Here is a 21735-nt window from a genome sequence, read left to right as displayed (position 1 = left end):
CATTCTATCTCCTAAGCACTGTGCTAAGTACATAATTTTGTTTTCTTTTCTTTCCCTTTGTTTCTGACGAGATTAGGGATTACACAGCATACCATTAGGATTGCACTTGAGACATCTAGCAATTCTGAGGATTGAACTTGTTATGTCAAGCCTCAAGGCAAGCACTCTTAACATTAAACCAGCCCTGCACACCAATGCATTTTACCTACTTTTTGTGTATTGTTTAATTTCTAGTACTTTATGAAGGAAAGAATTGTATTTAGCTGAAGAACTTTAGGCAAACAAGGGATTCTCCCAGGAAATCTAAACAGAGCACAGATATCAATGAATTCTCCTGGAGAAACACAGCTGCTGGCCATTACCTGAGCATATCAAGCCCTCTGCTCTTTGGATGTTGGTGGGAAAAGAGGCAGAGGAGATGGGGTAGGCTGATATTTTCCTTTTCTTTGCATTGGAAAACCCAAATTCAGACCTTTTCACCCTAGCATTTTCCCAAGCATCACCAGAAATGATCTCTGAGCACAGAACCAGAAATAATCCCTGAGTATTGGTGGACCCCAAAGCCACAAAAATAAAAGTTTTAATTATCATTTTACAAAGGAAATGTAGTGGGGCCAGACCTGTGTTTGATCCCCAGCATTCCATATGGTCCCCCAAGCCAGGAGCAATTTCTGAGCACAGAGCCAAGAGTAGCCCCTGAGCGTCACCAGTTATAGCCCAACTCCCCACCCTCCAAAAAAGGAAATGTAGAGTTTCCAGGAAAGTTGAGACATACTGCTTTAAATAGTTTGTGTTCTCTGGTGGACACATGCTTACAGGCTAGAGTACATGCTTTGCTTGTGGGAAGCCAGTCATTGCCTGGTTCCCAGAGCCCACAAACAAACCACTTAACACACATCCAGGCTAGCCCCTGAGCACCTCCTGGAACTGCCAAAAATACAATTAAAAATAAAGAGCTTGTAATGTGGTCCTGAAGACATAGTCTTTCATCATGGAACTTCTCTCCAATTATAGAATAAGAGAATTTAATCTTAAAATATCACCTGTAAGACAACATCCAGCTATTAACCCAAAACAAAGGCATTCCCCAATCTTCCTCTTTCCTTTGATATGTAAAAGTTCACCTGGATTGCTCTTCCCTGCCCTGCCTTGGTGGATTTTGTTCTAGAAGAGTAAAGAAAGAGCAATTTTGGCTTGGCTCATACAGGCTGTCCACAAGGTGAATATCAAACTGACTCCATGATTTTCTTCTGACTGGCTTGGTTTATTAATCCTTCACCACTAACCTGCTTCTTCAGACACATTTGTCTGGGAATAAAAATATGGTGCATGGGGTGATCTCACAAAACATTGGGATTTATTTTACAATCATCAAGTCCAGAAAGTCTTAGATGATCCAGGCAGTCGTCTAAGAAAGCAGAGGGAGGCCCTGGAAATTAAAAGGGAAACATTAACAAGGAGGCAGGTCTGAGGCTCAGAATAAAGGAGAGGACCATTATCCCTCACACCCAAAAAAAAGAATTGGAAAAACAAAGATGTGTCAGGCTAAGAGTCGTAGTGTTCAACAATTTTCTCTCACTGAGAAACTGGCTGGAACTTTGGGAGGAAATAGCCAGCAGTTGAAATGCAGCTGTTGATTTTTCAGCCCAAGAGGGACAGGTGTATTTGAACGTAATTTAAGCCACATCAACTAGAAGTATTGCTCAGGATCTCGATTTTATGTTCATTGCTTTCAGTAGGATGCGTGCTTTGAGCCACCAGGAGAGATTTGCCCTGGGTTGAAAATTCTTGCTTTAAAAAGCCATTTTGTTCCATTTTGAAATAAAGTGGGAGTGAAAGCCAGACCTCATGATGCTGGATAGTTCATCAAACTGCAAAGGCATCACTGCCTGGGCCCAAAGGATTATTTTAAGCATCAGCTACCATGCTCTGCGGTTACTAAGGGAATCCTGCCTCAGCTTGGTGGTGCAGGCAAGCCAGTTGCCATGACAATCGGGGCTCGGTTTGAGACTAAATGCCCACATAGCTATTGCAGGAAGGACTCCTACAAAGCCCGGTCCCCATGTAGCTTTGCCACTCATCCTCCTGAACCCCCTCCACTGCCCCAGTCCTCGCCACAAGCTGTGTGGGGTGGGAATTTAGGGTGTCCTGGAATCAATGGCTCAGACCTGTTTGATGGCCAATCTTCTGTCTCTGAAGGTGGTGTTCCTACTGAACCATGGATGGCTTTTCTTGGTGTGCATAGTCCCCCAAGCCTTCCTTGGATCTCTGAACTAAGGGAATTCTAGGTATGCTAACTATACCCAGAAGTAGCACTAGAAACAGAAAAACATCTGGAATCAATCTTATTTCATTTCCCATTAACCAACCAGACATAATGTTTAACTCTTTCCACGATGGCTGTAATTTTTCTATTCCCACAGTTACATAGATGTAATTCCGTCTTTTAACATCCACATATACTTGATGTTTGTGGCAGATTCTTCCCACACCTTCTCCTCACTCTGTCTGAGACCAGGCAGGCAAAACATGAGCCATACTGATGAAGCACCTCCCTGGCCTCATCTGACTGGAAATTTGTCTTATTCTTCCTCTGCTTTTCTTACAATGAGGCTTTGCCACATTCACAGTGACAAATGGGGCTCTAATTCTCTATCTGGGGTTAGGTCGGATATGAAATGGACTCATCAAAAGCAATTTCTGACATGAGATGATCAAAGTGGACACTGCTTGCTGGTGTTCTTGTAGAGGTTGCTCTTATTTCCCTGATCCTGTGTGATGAGGAAGACCAGGCAGACATCTGGAATGACCACATCTGGGTATTGTAGCAAACAGCCTTATGATGGTCCTGGATGGCAAACAACATCAGCCACAAGGTCTGATATGAATTAGTCTATAAATGAGTGGTGGGCCTCAGCTGCCATCAATTCTGATCTATGAGTCATCTCCACTGAGACCTCAAAGATCACAAAACAGAAATACATCACCTGCACTGTACCTTTCTGAGTTCCTAACCAATAGAATTCATCCAAATAATAAAATAAAAATAATAATATGGTACCTTGTGTCTGGAAAAATGTTATAGTTGGCCTATTCTGCAGCAATAGTCACTGAAAGCTGTGATTAGTATATTCTTTAAACTTACAATATGCTTTTCACTACTCTGCTCTTTGACATTTACTCTTCTCTCAAGGAATAATTCAGATGTTACTTCCTTTATGTGACTCTGCCACCAGGCACTTAGTGCAAACACCCTCAGACTCTAGCATTTAAAATTTGGGCTGTTTACTTCCTCTGTCTTGCCTGCTATGTCAGTGGAAGCTCCTCAAAATTTGGTTTGTCCTGTTACTTTTCAATGGAATCAAAGCTTAATTGAGTATGTGGGAAACAGGCCTAGTTTTGAATTATAACGGGGTTATTAGCTAAGTGGGAAAGATACTCAACTTTTCATTTCATTGCATATGTATAATGGTGAATGCATCAATCAGTGGTATCAGGTACAACATTAGTGTTATCCATTCTAAGTTCGGTATTTAGCATATGAAATGCTTAAAATAGCCATTTTATTATTTTAATTATCTTGTATTTTATATAATATCATTAACTTATTCACCCTATATTTGTTATCTATTCTCTGCCAAGAATTAGTTATTTCTTGGTGCTCACTTGCATGGTCTCAACAGGTTGGAAAATAATGCAGTTGGCAGTGACTATGAATTGTCCATGAATCTGAACCACATTACCAAAAATTCTTTTTCTCAGAACCCAAGGTAGACTTGAAGACTGGAGCAATAGTACAGTAAGTAGGGCACTTTCCTTGCATGTGGCTGACCTGGGTTTGGTCCCTGACATACAACAAGTCCCTGAGCCTACCAGGAATGATCCCTGAGCTCAGAGCCAGGAGTAAGCCCTGTTCTCTGCTGGAATATGGCCCCAAATTAAATCCCCAACAAAGTAGATTTGAAAAAGGAGTGGTGATTTTATTTATCTAATGACTCAGCTCAAAATGCCAATATTTAAAGCTCTGAACTTAAGGTTTATATTAGTTTTCAACTGTTTCCATAACAAATTACCCTAAGTATGTTATCTAAAAATGATACACATTTATTATCTTACAGTTACATGGGAAAGAAGTTTAGAGTGATCTTGTTGGGTAAATATACAGGTGCTGGCAATGTTACACCTACTTTAGGAGGCTCTGAGGAAGGATCCATTCCTTGACTTTTGCATCTTCTGCTGGCCACCCATGTTCCTTGACATATGAACCTCTTCTTCATTGTCCAATCCATCAGTGACAAATTGAATCTTTTCTTCATTAGAGTTATCTTCACTTCTTCTATCGTGATGGCCAAGAAAGTTGTTTTGTTTTAGGAGCCCATATGATTACATGATTACATGCCCACCCAGATAATACAGATTAATTTCCACATCTCAAATTCCTAACCTTAATCACAGCTGAAAAGTTTCTTCTACCCTGTAGCAGAATATACTCACAGCTACTAGAGAGGAATTGGGGTGTGAATATCTTAATGTGGAGACCAATATTCTGCCTTCCACAGAGAATGTTAGTAAAAATGTCTAAAAGGACCAGACTAGAAGCAAATCTGCTCCCTGGTCATCTCCTTAATGAAGAGATGGTTAAAATCAAGCTTTCCTCAAACTAAATCTCTTGGTCATTTATTGGAACCCAAGTATAGTGGACTGATGTAGAAATAGAAGCATTATATTGAAGTTGAAACTTACAACCTGAATTCATCTTGTAACTGAACAAGTCATTTGTGGATTGTGCAATATGGCTTTTAAAGTACCTCTTCTGGCTAGCCACGAAATCTCAATGTTCAAAACTTCTTAGAGTGTATTATACCTATGCTCCCTTAGATTCTCAATTTACATTTATAATATCTAGGCTATTTTAAAATATGCTAAATTCTCACAACTTTAGAAAACTAAAGGCCAGGGGAAGTTAATGGAAAGTCTGGAATGATTTTTGTTGATTCTTTGAGGCCTTCCAAGCCATTCTCAAGAGGCCCAAGGACTCCTCTCTAGAACAATAAGTCCTGCAGTGCTCTGGAAGCACATCTGGCAGCACCAGGAGACCATGCAGAATCAAGACTCAAACCCAAGGCCTTCACATACAAAACCTGTACTCCATCCCTTTGAGAACTCTCCCCAGGTTTCTAATAACTCTCATTAAAGATTTTGTTTCTGTACATCAAATTGAGAGTTTCACATTTCCAAGATATATGCTCAAAGTCTGCATCAAATTTCCAGCCTTTTTAAAGTCATTAAATTTCAAACACAAGGATTGTTATTATATGCCATCAATAAATATAAAATGCAGGGGCCGGCGAGGTGGCGCTAGAGGTAAGGCATCTGCCTTGCAAGTGCTAGCCAAGGAAGGACCGCGGTTCCATCCCCCAGCATCCCATATGGTCCTCCCAAGCCAGGGGCAATTTCTGAGCGCTTAGCCAGGAATAACCCCTGAGCATCAAATGGGTGTGGCCCAAAAAACCAAATATATATATATATAATGCAAAATAGCCAACAACAAAAAATTGATCATTCTGTTAAGTAGTCAACTCATACAGAATGTATCACAAAATAGTTTAATAACTAACTGACTGACCTAAAGGCAAGAAAACATTGAAAAGATATTCCAGTTAAAGGATTTTAAACTTGCTTTTCTGAAGTCTTCTTTAATGAATTCGACTTTAAGATATTCAGAAGAGAAGCTAGCCTGATGTTCTGGCGGTGTCCTTTGGCCACCGGGTCTCGTCCTTGTTAACTGGCAGCATGCTGCAGTGACTAAGTAGAGTATAATGAAACCTGACAGTCCTATCTTGTAATCAGGAGCTGAGTGTGTGTAGCAGCACCAAAGCAAAATTTTCTTTGAATTACTTGAGCAGCAGTTTCTGGTAAGGATTTCATTGAGTCAAGCCACCATTCTGCTTTAGGAGAGATTTGTCATCAGAGTAAAAATTGAGACTGAATGGCTCTCGTTACAATCTTCATGGACCATTGTGTACAAAATGTTTACTTATCACGTTTCATTTTGAGTCACAGAGGAATTCTAACATTTCAGAGAAGTCAAAGAAATTAAACGGTTAAAAGCATATGCTCCAAGGTAGCATGGCTAAGATTTGAATCTTAGTTCTACTATTTGCCAGCTGACTGACCTTATATTAGATATGTAATCTTTCTGCGTTTACTTTCTAAAACGTAAAACAGAGATACTTAGAATATTACTTTATGGGGTTGTTATAAAGATTGAGAAAATATACTGAAAAGTGAAAAAGCAAAATTATTAATTGGACTGCAGTGATGTTTATGATGTCATGTGTGATTTATACTTCAATAAAATTATAATTAAAATTGTTAATATAAGTTAAATTTAATAAAAATATAATAGAACATCTACACAACACATTGCCAATGCCACACTACTACTTCAAATGACTAGTGATTTCTTCTCTTTTGGTATTCTAGTCTTCTAGATAAAAATTGTCACAACCAAATATTCCATGGAGTGGCACCATCTGAGTGTAAAAAAAATTGTTGATATGTGCACTCTCTAAATAATCCTAGCTTCTAGATCACATCTATTTAATAATAATTCCCTGTTTTCCTAACTAAATCTTAAACCCCAGCATATCCCTAAATCCTATAACATGGCTTTCCTAACTCATTTATATAAATATATACTTCAGGATATGCTCTTATAACCTGCATCAAACTAACTAAATGCAACTTTGTTTGGGTTCAAGTGTGTTTCTGGTGATGGAATTCCTTCTGGTGGAATTTTCCCATACACAGAATATATGATAGTACATCAAATGTACAAGAAATGGAATCTATTGGTAAGAAAGACTTTATTTCCTGATTCTTACATCTATCATACCTCAAGACATATTTGTTCAATGAAACATGTTTTTCCATTGTTACTAGGCAACAACCCAGAGAGTTAAAAGCTTTACTGATAACCAACTCAGAATATTCAGTGCACAATGTTAAGTAGTTTATTTTTCTGAGTCCCAAGGTGGCCAGAACAGGAATGCTTTTCTAGAGAGACTTGGGAATGAAAAGAGACCAGAAAATGAAACAGAGAAGCAAACTATTCTTCTGAACCCGCTAAAGTCCAGAGAGTAGTCAGGAATTAATTATTATTTGGCTAGCCACAGCTTTAAGAAAAATGGGATATTAACACTTTTTAACATTTTTAAACATTTTTACTTTCTAATTTAACATTTTTTACTTTAACATTTTTACTTTCTAATTTCCACAAAAACCCATTCAACAAATAAGCAAACATACATTTGAAGTAGCAGAATGAGAGTGAAAAGGCAAACACACAATATTCCAAGGGGTTCTGTCTGCAACCCAGGACAAACATTTGTGCAGAAAGTGTGTGAAGTATTGACTGATGAGTCACAAATAACCCTGTATTTTCTGGCTCAAAAAAGAAGTGACCATATTCATTCTCTCTGGCAAGTTTTTCTTTTAAGAAGCCCTTATTTCTCTGGCTTGATTATTCAAACTCAACATCTTTTTATGTGTTTTCTCCATCTGAAAGGTTGCCTGAGAAGGACACATATCCTAGACAGATGTCCATTGGCTGGAGAGTTAGTTCTTCATTTGAGTTTCTACAGAGCTATTTGTAGAATAACTGGCTTTCTCCTTTGGGAAAATAGAAGGAGGCCCAGAAGAGCACTATCTTTCCAGGTGCATTTCATCTAGCTATATTAACACAAGTCGACCCCTTCTCAAGGCAGGCTCTGCCCATCTGCTTATAAGCCTTTTTGCACTGGCAACTACAATTATGCTCTTACTAATATTATAGGAATATCTTCTTTTCAGAGCATATTGATAATAACTAAATATAAGAATAACAATATCACTGTTTAGTATAGTTAACTGTTCCACTGTGGCATTATCTTTAATAGCTTTACTTAAGTACCATGGTTACAAAATTGCTCACTGTAGTTGGATTTAAGTCATACAATGTACACTACCCTTCACTGGTGCACCCTTCCCACCCACCAATGTCCCTGTTTCCCTTCTATTCCCTCCCCTGTCTCTAGGGCAGACAATTTGTGCTTTCTCTTTTTTCCCTCTCATTTTCTCTCTTTCTCACTCTCTATCTCTCTCTGTTAGTTTCTCCACTTTCAGCACCTGAATTTTTGTCCAGAGTGATCAATCCTACCATTGTCCTAGTAGATGCTTCTCTACTCTAGCTACATTTAGCACTCTTTATGTCTAGCTTTCTACCTTGGGTTGGACCTTCTGACCTATGTCTCTATTATCTATGGTATTATTGCCATACTATCTCTTGTTTTTCTTATATCCCACAACTAAGTAAGATTATTCTATGTCTATCCCCTTCCCTCTGGCTCATTTTACTCAGTATAGTAATTTCTGTGTCCATCCATGTATAGGCAAATTTTATCTCTTCATGTTTGCTAATGGCTACATAGTATTCCATTTTGCAAATGTACCACAGTTTCTTTAAACACTCATCTGTTGTTAGGCACCTAGGTTGTTTCCAGATTCTAACTATTATAAATAGGGCTGTGCTGAACATAGAGGTGCAGAGGGGTGCAGAGGTGTATCATGTTTTTGTGTTTCTGGAGTGTATTCCTAGGAGCTGTGATGTTGGGTCATATGAAAGCTCAATTTCTAGTTCTTTGAGGAATATCCATATTGTTTTCCAAAAATAGGGCCAATCTGCATTCTCATAGCAGTGAATGAGAGTTCCTTTCTCCCCGCACCCATACCAGCACTGGTAGATCTTGGTTGATTTTTATTTTTTATGTGTTTGCTTGTTTGGTGATGTGTGACATTATTTGTAATTTCCCTTCCTCAGGATGTCTATTGTTATTTTGTTTTCTTTTCTAAATCTTAAGCTCTGGCCATTTACCCTTTCTCCCCATATTTGTTTGTTTGTTTTTTCTTACAAACCTGCCTGTGTGAACCAGAGAGGTGCCTTTATATAATTTGGGCCTGAACCTAGGAAAACAAAACAAAACAGAGATCAGGCCACCCAGTAGGAAAATTTTCCCTGGGTCTCTGGGAGGGCAGGGACCAATGAAAACAAATATATAAAAATATATTTATAAATATGTATTATATAACATAAAATTTATATTCTTATATTTATAAATATATAAAAGCAAATATGTAAATATAAAAGATATATATCTGCTTTGCTTATATGTGCCTTGAACGAATATGAACATATGCCTTGAATACAACTGCTAAAAATGTATAAATCCTGTGCCTACCCCATGCTAGGGATTCCAAGGTCTCTCTGACATGCAGGCCCTCAACTCTGAGTCCTAAAAAAAAAAAACAAAACAACTATTTCTGTCCTTTCCACTTTATTTCTTCAAATTTGGGGGGCGACGGGGCATTTAACAACCTCCACTCCTCTAGAGATGAGTCAGTTCTCACCAAAGTAAGGGACTATTCAAAAGACGGAACTCCGATTCTGGAGACCGGCTGCGGTACCCGGAGCACTCTGTTGGTAGGACCGGAAAAAAAGTGGTCCCCTACCGGAAGTAGACTCTTCCATCCTCTCGGGGCAGCGGCACTTCCGGTCGGGCCCGTGGCTGATCTCCTGTGCGGTCGCGGGCCTCCCTCTTCGGCCACTTCATGCCAGGGTGGAGATTCCTGGCTCAGGCCGGCGCCCGGGTGCTGGGCCGCGGCGTAGGGGGCCCGGGGAACAGGTGGGTGTAGGCGCGGGCCTGCAGATGGGGGTCTTGGTCCTTCGACCTTGGTGGCAAGGTTAGAGGACCCAGGGCCTGGATGCAGACTGGAATAATAGAGGAATCTGGAGGCTCATTGCTTGCCCTTTGGGGGTGGGTTTTGGGGGGTTGGTTGGTTTTCATGCACCTGGGCCAGCTACTGGGAGTGAGCATCACCAATGATAGGCATGACTGCACTAGTGGATATTTCCTCCAAAGTAGATCATCTCCAGTAGGTACCTGGTATGAGAACCCTTTTTGCAGAATCGTTGCATTTTTGCAGAGACTTACAAAGGAGAAATGTCTCCCCTCAAGGTCCTTTAACTGTGCTTGGGAAGTCCAGACTGTAATGATCAAGCTTCCCAAGGTTGACACCCCATTTTGCTGACTTACACACACACACACACACACACACACACACACACACACACACACACACACACACGGCTTGCAAGAGTGACACCCCATTTTCCTGACTTTCACACACACACACACACAGACACACACACACACACACACACACACACACACACACACACACACACCTTTCTCGGTGCGTTGGTCTGAAGTCCTGTCTTCAAGCTCTATATTTTTGCACACCCACTTCCTTCACCCCCCAGGTTATCAGACTATGTCATTACAGAAAAAAAGGGGAATTGCTTAGAAGGCCATCAGCAACAAGTTCTGCCCCTTCCACTTGAGACTAGTGACCAGTTGATACGGAGGTTCCCCTACTTGGTTTTTAGGGTGGAGAGATAGTAATAGGGTTTAAGGTACTTACTTTGCATGCAAACCTCAGTCTGATCCCAATCCCCAAATATAGTCCTCCTACCCCTTCCAGGAGTATCCCTGTACATCACCTGGTGAGGCCTAACACCCATTCTGTCTGTCTTCCCTCATATAAAATAAAATTGGTATCTCAGAGACAATGAGGTGCTTTGTCCCCAGTATATCTCTTAACTGTTAAAATGTGAGTCCTTCGATATTATAAAGATTATCAGAAAAAATAAATGCATAGAACCCAGTCTCTTCCTAAAATGTAGACATACTATCTCAACCCTTGGGCCCTCTCTTTCCTAAACCAACTTGGAAGATCTTAATATCTCTTTCCTAATGTTTTTTCTTACAGAACAGACATCTGCCTTATAGTTAGAGGTTTGCATGAGAAGAGTGCTACGTGGTGGGATGAGCATCTCTCTGAAGAAAATGTCTCGTTTGTGAAGCAACTGGTCTCTGATGAAGATAAAGCCCAGTTAGCGAGTAAACTGTGTCCTCTGAAAGATGAACCATGGCCTATACACCCTTGGGAACCAGGTAGCTATTTTGAACTTGATGTAATCATATCTTCTAATTTCTGTGACTAACATATTCAAAATCGTAGGGACTCATGATAAGTGTAACATCTTTTGAGTTTAATTTTCATATTGGGGTTAGAAAATAGCTGGTGTTCTCTGTGATTCTTGGCCAACTGGGCTGGCAGTTAAGTGCAAGGGCCCAAGAATGCATATGGTACCAGGAATCAAACCAGGGACTGCGCATACAAGGCATGCTCCTACCCCCATACAATCTCTCTTGCCCTATTTTTCATGTGTTAGTGTCTGTCTTCTTGTGTGGTTTGTAAGTGCTACCTCCAGGACCCTAGTTTGTTGTTTTTGTCTAACAAATGAAGATTTAAGGTTTGTTCTCCACACACATTAAAGGAAAAAAAAAGGAGAATAAGACTATAAAGTCAGTTGGAATGAAAGAGAAAGGGTTTTGCATGTGTTTCAGGTTGGATTGCTCTAGCACTCAAGGTTTGCTAAGCATAGCTTCAGATTCAGGTCTTTGTTAAGAGTGCTGAACCCCCAGTGGTCCAGAACAAGAAGAATAAGGTCTTCCTGTTAAATTATTTGGTCTCTGGTCAGGTCTTATTGTGATAGTCAACTCAAACTTTGGAAAGAAGGTCTCAGTGCAATGCTTTATTGATTCATGCAGCAAATCTAACTGTCATAATGGCTACAGATGTGTTATAGCAACTGACCATTTATATCATCTCCATAGCCCAAGCTGACCTCTTAGGTTGAGAGATAAATGATCCCTAGTCAATAATGTTGGATAGGAATTAATGCCAAGAAAGCAAAGCATAGTGGTGGAATAACGTGCCCTCTATTTGTGCTATTATTTTAAAACCAAAAATTTCCAGTTTTCTTAGAGGGTTCTCTGATTTATCTTGTTTATTATTGTTTTTTGGTTTGGGACCACACCCAATGGTACTTGCATTGCTCCTAATACTGCACCCAGGAATTACTTCTGGAGGGCTTGGAGGACCATATAGGGGACCAGGGATCAAATCTAGTTTGGCTTCATGCAAGGCAAGCACCCTGCTCACAGTGTTCTCTCTCCGCCCTATCCTGGTTTTTGTTTATTTGTTTTGTTTTGGGGCCACACCCAGAGGTGCTCAGGATTTGCTCCTGGGTCTGTGCTTAGAAATTACTTGAATCTGGAAACATCCCACGTGCCCAAGAACAAATGAGTGGCTAAAGAAACTGGTACAGCTACACAATGGAATACTGCACAGCTGTTAGGAAAATGAAGTAATGAAATTTGCTTATACATGGGTGGATATGGAGATTATTATGCTGAGTGAAATGAGTCAGAGGGCGAGGGAGAGAAATAGAATAATGTTACTCATTTTGGGAGTATAAAAAATAATAGATATTATGGTAATAATACCCAAGACGATACAGATGAGGATCAGGAGAATCAATCCATTGTAGGAGGCTTGCCACAAAAAGTGGTGAATGCAATTAAGGTAGTGAATGGTCCTCACTGATAGTGATGATGGTTGGAACTGATGGCTCTGGACAAGATCTGTATGCTAAGGAGTTAAATTGATATATATGGAGCCCCTCTAATAAACTGCAGTATCAAAAAAATAAAAAAGAGAGAACCAAAAAGAGAAGTAAAATGACTGCTCCAGAGGCAGGCGGAAGAGGGAGGCTGGGAGGTACAAGAGAAACTGGGGACATTGGTGGTGGGAAATGTGCACTGGTGAAAGTTGTACATTGTATGACTGTAACTCAATCATAAGCAACTTTATCTGTGGATGGAGGGAAACTATATTATGAACAACCTAGTAACCATAGCGTTAAAAGACAAGAAATAATAAAATTATAAAACAAACCAAAAAAAACACTTGGGGTCAGTCACACACAAGGTAAATGCCCTACCCGTTGTAATATTTCTGCCCCCATCCTGTTTATTTTGACCAAGATTTTTGAATGTCAGTATATAGTAGGCTGGGAATTGTTGAAGACCTGCACATCTATAAGATGCAGTTGTGTTTCACTACTTCATGAATATTTTAGCATGTTTTTCTCTGCCTGCTCCTCACACTAAAAATCACAGTTTCATAAGTATTCACTAATGTTGATGAATACCATACAACTTTGTGTGTACAATGACTTGTTTTTCATTGCCAGGTTCCTCCAGAGTAGGGCTCATTGCTCTGAAACTGGGCATGATACCTTTGTGGACCAAAGATGGCCAGAGGCATGTGGCTACATTGCTTCAGGTAAGAAAGAAATCGAATGCCTAATTCTTGTGCATACTTGTTAGCAGTTTGTACAATCTAAACTGGCAATATTTATATCATAAAATGCAACAGTCTGATGGAAATTCGGGGAGCTTCAGGCAGGAAAGATGATCAGGAGGTATAAGTGTGGCAACTTTGGCTACAACCCTGATTCAATTTTTGGCACCACATTCGTTGAACATAGGCCCAAAGTCAGTTCTGAACACTACCGCTTGTGGCTGAAAACCCACACGAGAATAGGGTAGCTTGAAGCATAAATACTTTGTAAGAAGTTAAGTTCACCCAAAAACAAAAACGGGAGGAGGGGCTGAAGTAATAGTGATAGCACAGTAGTAGGGCCTTTGCCTTGCATGCTGCTGACCCAAGACAGACCCGAGTTTGATCCCTGCCATCCTATATGATCCCCTTAGCCTGCCAGGAGCAATTTCTGAGCACAGAGCCAGGAGTAGCCCCTGAACAGTGCCGGGTGTGACCCAAAAACCAGGGAAAAAAAAGTTAAGTTAATGTGATTTTAATGAATATTCTCATTCTAACCTGAATAGTGAATATCATAATACTGGCGTTAGGATAACCAGAGAATTAAAAAAAAAAAAAAAGGCTTTGGGGCCGGAGCCGTGGCACAAGTGGTAAGGCATCTGCTTTGCCCGCGCTAACCTAGGACTGACCACCTTTCGATCCCCCGGCATCCCATATGGTCCCCCAAGCCAGGAGTGATTTCTGAGCACATAGCTAAGAGCAACCCCTGAGCGTCACTGGGTGTGGCCCAAAAGCAAAAAAAAAAAAAAAGAAGAAGAAGAAAAAGAAAAGGCTTTTTGAGAGATAGTATGAAGGTAAAGCACTTACCTTTGCCTGCAGTCCATCCATCACAATAAAGAGCTCAATAATGAGTTTATCCTGAGCACTGCCAGGGTTCACTCCTGAGCACAGAGCCAGAAAAAAACTATTGCTCGCCTCTGGGTGTGATCCCCAACTTCCCTTCCACCTCCTTCCCCCCCCAAAATGAAAAATATTGTGATCTCACTTATCAAACAACTAATTCAAATCATAATTGGTAATAAAAATCTCATTTTTTGTTCGTGAAGTTCTTTCAACTTCAAATTATAATGATCTCTTTACTAACTCTGAATTTAGCTCTCTTGTCCGCAGGAGGTGCATTTTCATCTGTGAAATAAAGTACACTTAATGTGAGCTCTAAAAATAAGACCACACTTGATGACCTGGTTCTGCCTCTTCCTACTTGTGGAGAACAGGGAATGGGTACCTCCTCTATAAAGGAGAAAATTATGGTTTATAAATAATTAATGACATACCTTGGGGGGTTATTGCTAGGATTGAAATGGAGCATAGCTACCAAGCACTTAAAACCTAAAACAGTGTGACATGTTCAATAAATATTAACTGCTATTGTCTTTATCATTATTATCATAGGAAAATCATTGATAAAGGTTTGGAGACCATCATTCCTTGAGAATCACTTTTCACAGCTTGTTTTTTTTCCTCTGAGCCCTAATCTTAAACAGGTGATGCTAACTACATAGATATAGTCCAGGTTCTAAACCAAGAGGCTCTGTAGGCCTAGGCCTTCAAATAAGTGTCTAGTATATTTTTATTGCTCTGATTTGAATAAACCAAGATAGAGTTATAGTTTCAAAAACTCAGAGGAACTCTGAGATCCCTCTGACGTCGTTAGTGAGACTATAAATTAGTACCACCGCTTTGGCACTAAAGTTGAGACAAGTGGACTTTGTAGTCAAGCTCAGTGTTTCTAAGCCTTTTTCTGATTGTGTCCCCTTCTTATCTGTTTCCATTTTTCAGTTCTCTCCTCCTTCCCCCTGTCCTACTGATTGGCCCTCTAGCTGGTGATGTGGCCCCCTCTTCTGATGATTTTAACCTATGGCTCCCTTAGAATACCCAGAGGGTTGGAGGAAATACGTTGTGATCCTTTACTCAGAACACTGTTCTATCTTTTTGGGTTTTTTTTTTTTTTTGGGGGGGGGGGTGTTTGCAGGCAGGGGAATTGTTGCACCTGGCGGCCCTGAGGTTATTCATGGCTCTCTGCTCAGAAATCACCCTTGGCAGGGTCTGGCGACCATATGGGATGCTGAGAATTGAATCTCCATCCTTCCTGGGTTGGCCAAGCGCAAGGCAAATGCCCTACTGCTATCTCCAGCCCCAGACAACTGCTCTAGCACTTAAGTTGTAGTGTTGTCCAAACAGCTGATCATCCATCCCTAGGACATCTGTGTAACTGTATAACTTAATTACTCTCAGTTCTCAAAAATTTGGAAAAACCCAAATGTCCATTAGTAAATGGGTTAGATGGGGAAATGTATCATAGTCTCACCTAATGGAATGCTGAATGCAGCAAAAATGAACAGAGTTGAGCAACACAGCAATATGAAGGCACTCTCTAAAGGGGAATTTAAGAAGATACAAGAGAGTGTACAATGTGATTATGGGAAGTTTAAAGCAGGCTACATTAAACTATAGTCATAGACAATACTTTCAATGGAGGTACTTATAAAGAAAAGTATCATGAGCCTTGGCACAAGCAGTAAGGCATCTATGCCTTGCACGCGCTAGCCTAGGACAGACCACAGGAACGAAGTTCAATCCCCAGGCATCCCATATGGTCCCCCAAGCCAGGAGCGATTTCTGAGCACATAGCCAAGAGTAACCCCTGAGTGTCACGAGATGTGGCCAAAAAACTAAAAAAGAAAAAAGAAAAGGATCATGAGTTTTTTTAGTACAGTGCTCCTTTAGTAATAAGTTCACTAAGCCTCAGATTCATAGGTGGGGAGAGCTTTATAGAACCTAGATTTCCATTGACTAAATCTCAAATGGAACATTTCACCAAGTTCCCAAGTGAAGCGAACACCACCTATCTCTGTTCTTCCCTGGAAAAATGGCTGCTATAGGGCTGTAGGAACTGTAGGGGTGATTGGAAAGAAACCCCAAGGCTTCTTCTAAACATGGGCAGGGGGTATGTGCATATTTTCCATACTAGTACTCATTTTGTGACATAGTTGGGAGCACTTACTGCATGTTACCTCTGTGTTCTAGACATGCCCCTGAAAGGTTATTTCTGGAGTTGTGGTCTTCCAGAAACAATGAGATATTTTCTTTAGGCAATCCCTACTTATCTTACAACCTCTGTGTGACTGGTATGTAACGATATGATATAGCTTGGCACATACTTAGTATTTTATTGTTGCTTTTTGCAGGTGCAAGACTGTCATGTCCTTAAGTACACACCAAAGGAAGACAGCGATGGAAAAATGGCGACCTTAACCGTGGGAGGAAAAACTGTCTCACGTTTTTATGTAAGAATGTATTTTTGTTGCTAGAACAACAAAAATTAGTTTTAAATCATATTTAATTTGGGAGGGATATACCCTAACTATAGCGTTATATTTGTCCACGAGGTAAATTGCGGCTATTTTTTAAATTCTCTCAACACTTGGCATCAACAGTACCGAGATCCATTTTGTATATGCCAGAAGGCGCTTTTAGCACTTGGGCAAAGCTGTTTGTGAAGCCACATCAGGTTTTTTAAATAAAGTACTTTGTTTCCCCCCAAATAGAGTATTAATAGAATTCTGAGTCTATAGTTTAAATTTGAAAAATTTGTGCCACTGGTATATGTTATGGATTACTAAAAACAGTGAATACCTTCCTAGAAATGGGGATGGATTTTGCTAGTGGGTAAGTAAACATCTGTAGGTTTACTAAAACATTCTCTCCAAGACAAACACTTTCTCAGCTTGCTCTTCAAGCATGTGTTCTTCCTTGAACACACCTTTCTTTGCTTGCTTATTTATGTTTTGGAGAAGGCTATTTTCTCTCTTGAGAATGTATTGCCCTTTTCTCTCCTCTCACACCTTTCTGAGTAAAATTACTTTCTAAGTAATTTTCCCCTTTCTTTAAAAAGAAAGATAAACACTTTCCACTGTAAATTGTTTGTGAAATGAACATGGATGGAAATTAGGCTATAACTCATTGGAGGCAACTGTAAAAATTAGTAAGTGTTCTCATAAGCCTCTTTCCTTGTCATTAACTTTTATAGGGAAGTAGCACATGCCTGGTACATATTTATTAGGCCTCTTGCAGTTACCTTGGTGTAACCTTTCAGCTTCTGAGATGTAGGAAATGAAATGACACTTGTTCTCAAAGGCTGCCTACCCCTTAAGGGCAATAGCTTAAGAGGCAGCTGAACTGTGGGGTCTCCCAGGTATTGTTTTCTCTTAACTGTGTCTGGATATTCACCCTCTCAAAGGTTAGGGGGAAAGTTGTGAGGTAAAACCACCATCCCAGAGCAGTGTGAGAGTTGGAAAAAGCTGTTGAGGGTTATTATTTCTGCTTGGGGAAATCCTGACCTAGGAGGTATTCTCACCAGGAAGGAGAGGGTGATGGAGGATTGCAGAGGGAGTAGTCTCTGCAAAAGCTGAAACAGTGGGCGAGAGTGTGCTGGAAAAGATAGCAGGGGTCTGTGTATTTGCGATATTGAGGATAGGGCTGGTGGCAGGGTGGGGAAGGCATCTATGGTAAAGTGGTAAAGAGGTGCAGTTCTCTGGGGCATTTAATGACGAAGAATTTAAACTTGGTCCTGCAGACTCCTGGGAACTTTCTGAATTCTTTAACCAGGGCAAATAAGGTTAAACAATTAAATAGTTTTTTGGGGTTAACTGTATCCTGATGAAAAATATTTGGATACAGATTGGTTCTTTAAATACTGAAGAAGAATTGATTTAAAAGCATCCTTTTCACTTGGGCCTGGAATGAACAGGGATTTGTAACACTGATGGGTGTTAGGGTTATTAGAGGACCAGGATATGGGGTGTTCTGTAACCTCAGCAACTGGGTCCAAACACAAGTTATAACCTAGAATGGGGGTAAAAAAAGGAGTTTGGGCCGGAGAGATAGCATGGAGGTGGGGCGTTTGCCTTTCATAACAGAAGGACAGCAGTTCGAATCCCGGCATTCCATATGGTCCCCTGTGCCTGCCAGGGGCGATTTCTGAGCATAGAACCAGGAGGAACCCCTGAGCTGCCGGGTGTGACCCAAAAAACAAAAGAAACAAAAAAAAAAAAAAAAAAGAAAAAAGAAAAGAGGAGTTTGGGAGGAAAGGTATAGATGAAAGTTCTTCACAGATATCTGGGTAGAATCGTCCTGTAAATGATGGGATATGTGAATTGCCAGAGACCTGTAATTCAATATAAGGCATTAAGGTGTTTCTATTATTAAAAATAACTAGCATTTCAGGTGGTATTATGGTAGTTAGAAAAGGTTACATTGAAGGATAGTTACAATTGCCTATTTGTATTAAACTCTAGTAATATCTGTCCTACTTTTAGTAACGGACAGTTCACTTTATTGGCTAAGAAAATCAGAGTTCAGGTAATTTCACAGTAATTAAAAGCACAGTGAAATAGTTTGGGAATCATTTTTAAAATGTGAAATGTCTGAGTTTTTAAAATATGTAAATGATGTACCAGACTTCATGTGAATAATTATTTGATTTGACAGACACCGCTGTTTTCTAATTAATTGTATGCCTGTGTTTTTGTTATAATTGGAACCATTATCTGGATTTTCATTACCAATATTGTAAATGCATGATTTTATTGCTTGGTATTTGTAAACCAAGCATCAGGTTGGAGTGATCTATTCAGCTCCTACAAAATTTGAATCTTGATCCCTCAAACTGGAAAAGCAAGTAGATGTGGACCCAGGCGAACTGAGTTCTAATACTGTTTTTTACCCTTGGCTCCTTTCCCTTCAACTTTGTTGAAGATTAGTTTTCTCACCCATAAATCTTGATAGCCTATGCATGCTACTGGTGGCTGACACTTGGATGTGATTTAATTAGCACAGACTACAGTGCCAGCACCAACATATTCAATTCTCTCTCAGTTCTAGAAGTCTTACTGGTTCTGAAGAGGAAACCCCCCCCCCAATGTACTTAGCATTTCAATTTATTCTGGTTTACTTAGTGGTAAAGATGCCTTCCAGTTAATGTTTTATAGTAGTCAAATCAATATATTACAGAAATTACTACTCCATTTATAAGTCTGTACATGTCTTAAGTTGTATCCTCTTTAACGAATACAGAGCACAATTGCATAATTTGGGTGCGATAGTCTGTGTTGTAGTAGGTTTTGACCCATTTAAACTTACATAAACTTCAAAAAATAATTTAAAATAAGTTATCAAAAATAGAAATAAAACCCTTTTGGGACTAGAGAAATAGTTCAGCAGTTATGGCATCTGCCTTGCCTATGATTATTAACGCTGGTTGAGGTCCCCAGCACCCTACGTGTTTTCCCCAAGCCCTGTCAGGAGTGAGTACAGAGCGAGGAGTAAACCCTGTGCACTTCCAGGTGTGGCCCAAAAACAAAAACTTATTTTTTACATAAAAAAATGCTTTACCTTCCTAATATGCCAAGTTTTATAAAGACCCTCTTTATTTCTCCAAATATAAATTTCCTAAGTCTAGTAGATACTATAATAAAGTGAAAAGGCCTTTTCCTTGCCTTTTGTTCAGAATGGGCTATGAAAATGAAGTTTTAGAATTCTTTTTTTTTGGGGGGGGGGGGTTTTGGGCCACACCCGGCGTTGCTCAGGGGTTCCTCCTGACTGTCTGCTCAGAAATAGCTCCTGGCAGGCACGGGGGACCATATGGGACACTGGGATTCGAACCAACTACCTTAGGTCCTGGATCAGCTGCTTGCAAGGCAAACACCGCGGTGCTATATCTCCGGGCCCAAGTTTTAGAATTCTTAAGGAAAGTATTCTATCTCTCTACCAACTTCCTTTCACATGTTGTGACCCTTTGAGAAATCACACATAGTTAATATAGGGTTTAGAAAACACAAAAGCCAAAACCTCTGGCTATAAAATATCAAATTAAGGTTTCTAAAATAAATTGATTAAATTAATATTATTCATGGTGGGGCTAGAATTGTTTTTTTTTTTCTTTAATTTGGAAAGAATTTATGTCTCCAAGAAATTAGACCAGTTGTCAGTTGCTGTTTTTGTACCTTATTATTAAAAAAAAAAAAACCACCTGATTGTGGTACATAGTGCTTTTCAATAGGGAAGCTAAGTGGCCTTAAAAGTTGATTAAATCAATTCATCTTCGGAGCCGAGAAGCATTTTCATTGTGGGAAGGATAATTGCAGGCAACTTTAAAGGGGGTTAGAATGCAGCTTCATAAATGGGATTATTCGAGTGTGACCTTGCTGTCAGTCTTTTAAATTGCCTTTTAGAATGTGGAAAGTTGAGAAAGGGGCCTCCGTTACACCACTGGTCTTGAGCGCTCGGGTTTCCTCATTTGTGGGACATAATTAGTTCTCTTATTTGTTTATTCAGGTGAGGAGGTCTCCTAAGTGATACTGAGGGGTGTAGGGCACTTCCGGCAATACTGGGACACTGGGATAGATGAGGAGGTGCAGGGTTCCTTAGTGCCAGGAGCCAGGAGTCTCCAAGGCCACACGAGGCAATGCTGGGAACTATTTCTATTTTACAAAGAATAACAAAGTTTTTAATGTTAGTGAAACTGAAAGATAGCAAGTACTTGTTCTTTCATTTGTCTTAGTCTGCAGTTACTTGGATCAAGTATTTTGTTGTTTATATAAATTATAGATTTAGTCTTATAAATTTGTTTATAAAATTATTCTAACAAAATGTAAAATAAAACATTTGGTACCAGGGAATATAATATAATTATGAAAAATCTGAGTTCTGGCATTGACAGATGATCATTATCCGCATCATTTTCAGATGTTATTTTAGACCAAAGTCTGGATTTGATGTTATACTCAAGGAGTTAAACTCAGAGTAGATTAGTAGACGCATATTTTTATTGATGTGCATAATGTTTTTAATTGCAGTGTCAGTTTATAATAGTCCTGAAGTAGCTTGCATGCTTGTTACTGTACCAGCCCCTTGTATTCTTTTGGGTAGTTACCCACGAATGGAATTTCAGGGTCCTAGGCAAGCTCTATGCATAATGTTTTAAGAAGCCTCTAAATCATTTTTCAAAGAGGATGGGCCATAAACAGTGAGTCATTTTTTTGTTGTTGGTTTTGGGGGATTTTTTTGTTTGTTTGTTTGTTTTGTATTTTACTTTTTCGGTTACACCCGGTGAGGCTCAGGGATTACTCCTGGCTATGTACTCAGAAATCTCTTATGGCTTGGGGGACCATATGGGATGCCAGGAATTAAACCAAGGTTTCCCATCCTGGGTCAGTCATGTGCAAGGCAAACGCCCTACCATTGCACTATCACTCCAGCCCCTGAGTCAATATTTTATCTTGTCCATTTTGTACTGAACATGTATTTTCTCAAATGTTTCATAAAATGGATACTGATAAAATATAGATGTAATAATTACTAGAATTATGTAATGTGGATTATGTG

At 39.8% G+C, this 21735-nt stretch overlaps 1 protein-coding gene across 1 annotated transcript in view; it reads left to right on the top strand.

Moving 5' to 3' along the window:
- The first annotated feature begins 9581 nt into the window (after positions 1-9581).
- The window catches only part of MRPL3 (mitochondrial ribosomal protein L3), a 37662-nt gene continuing 25508 nt past the window's right edge, over positions 9582-21735 (top strand). The window contains exons 1-4 of the mRNA XM_049766543.1: positions 9582-9722; positions 10870-11054; positions 13202-13293; positions 16539-16637. Of these exons, the coding sequence (XP_049622500.1) occupies positions 9649-9722; positions 10870-11054; positions 13202-13293; positions 16539-16637 (450 nt within the window). The 5' untranslated portion in view covers positions 9582-9648. The remainder of the gene's footprint in view (positions 9723-10869; positions 11055-13201; positions 13294-16538; positions 16638-21735) is intronic.

The sequence above is a fragment of the Suncus etruscus genome, chromosome 20 (genome assembly GCF_024139225.1).
Source record: "Suncus etruscus isolate mSunEtr1 chromosome 20, mSunEtr1.pri.cur, whole genome shotgun sequence".
In the NCBI taxonomy this organism is placed as follows: Eukaryota; Metazoa; Chordata; class Mammalia; order Eulipotyphla; family Soricidae; genus Suncus; species Suncus etruscus.
The sequence above is the reverse complement of the archived record's forward strand: the minus strand, read 5'-3'. Positions and strand labels throughout refer to the sequence as shown.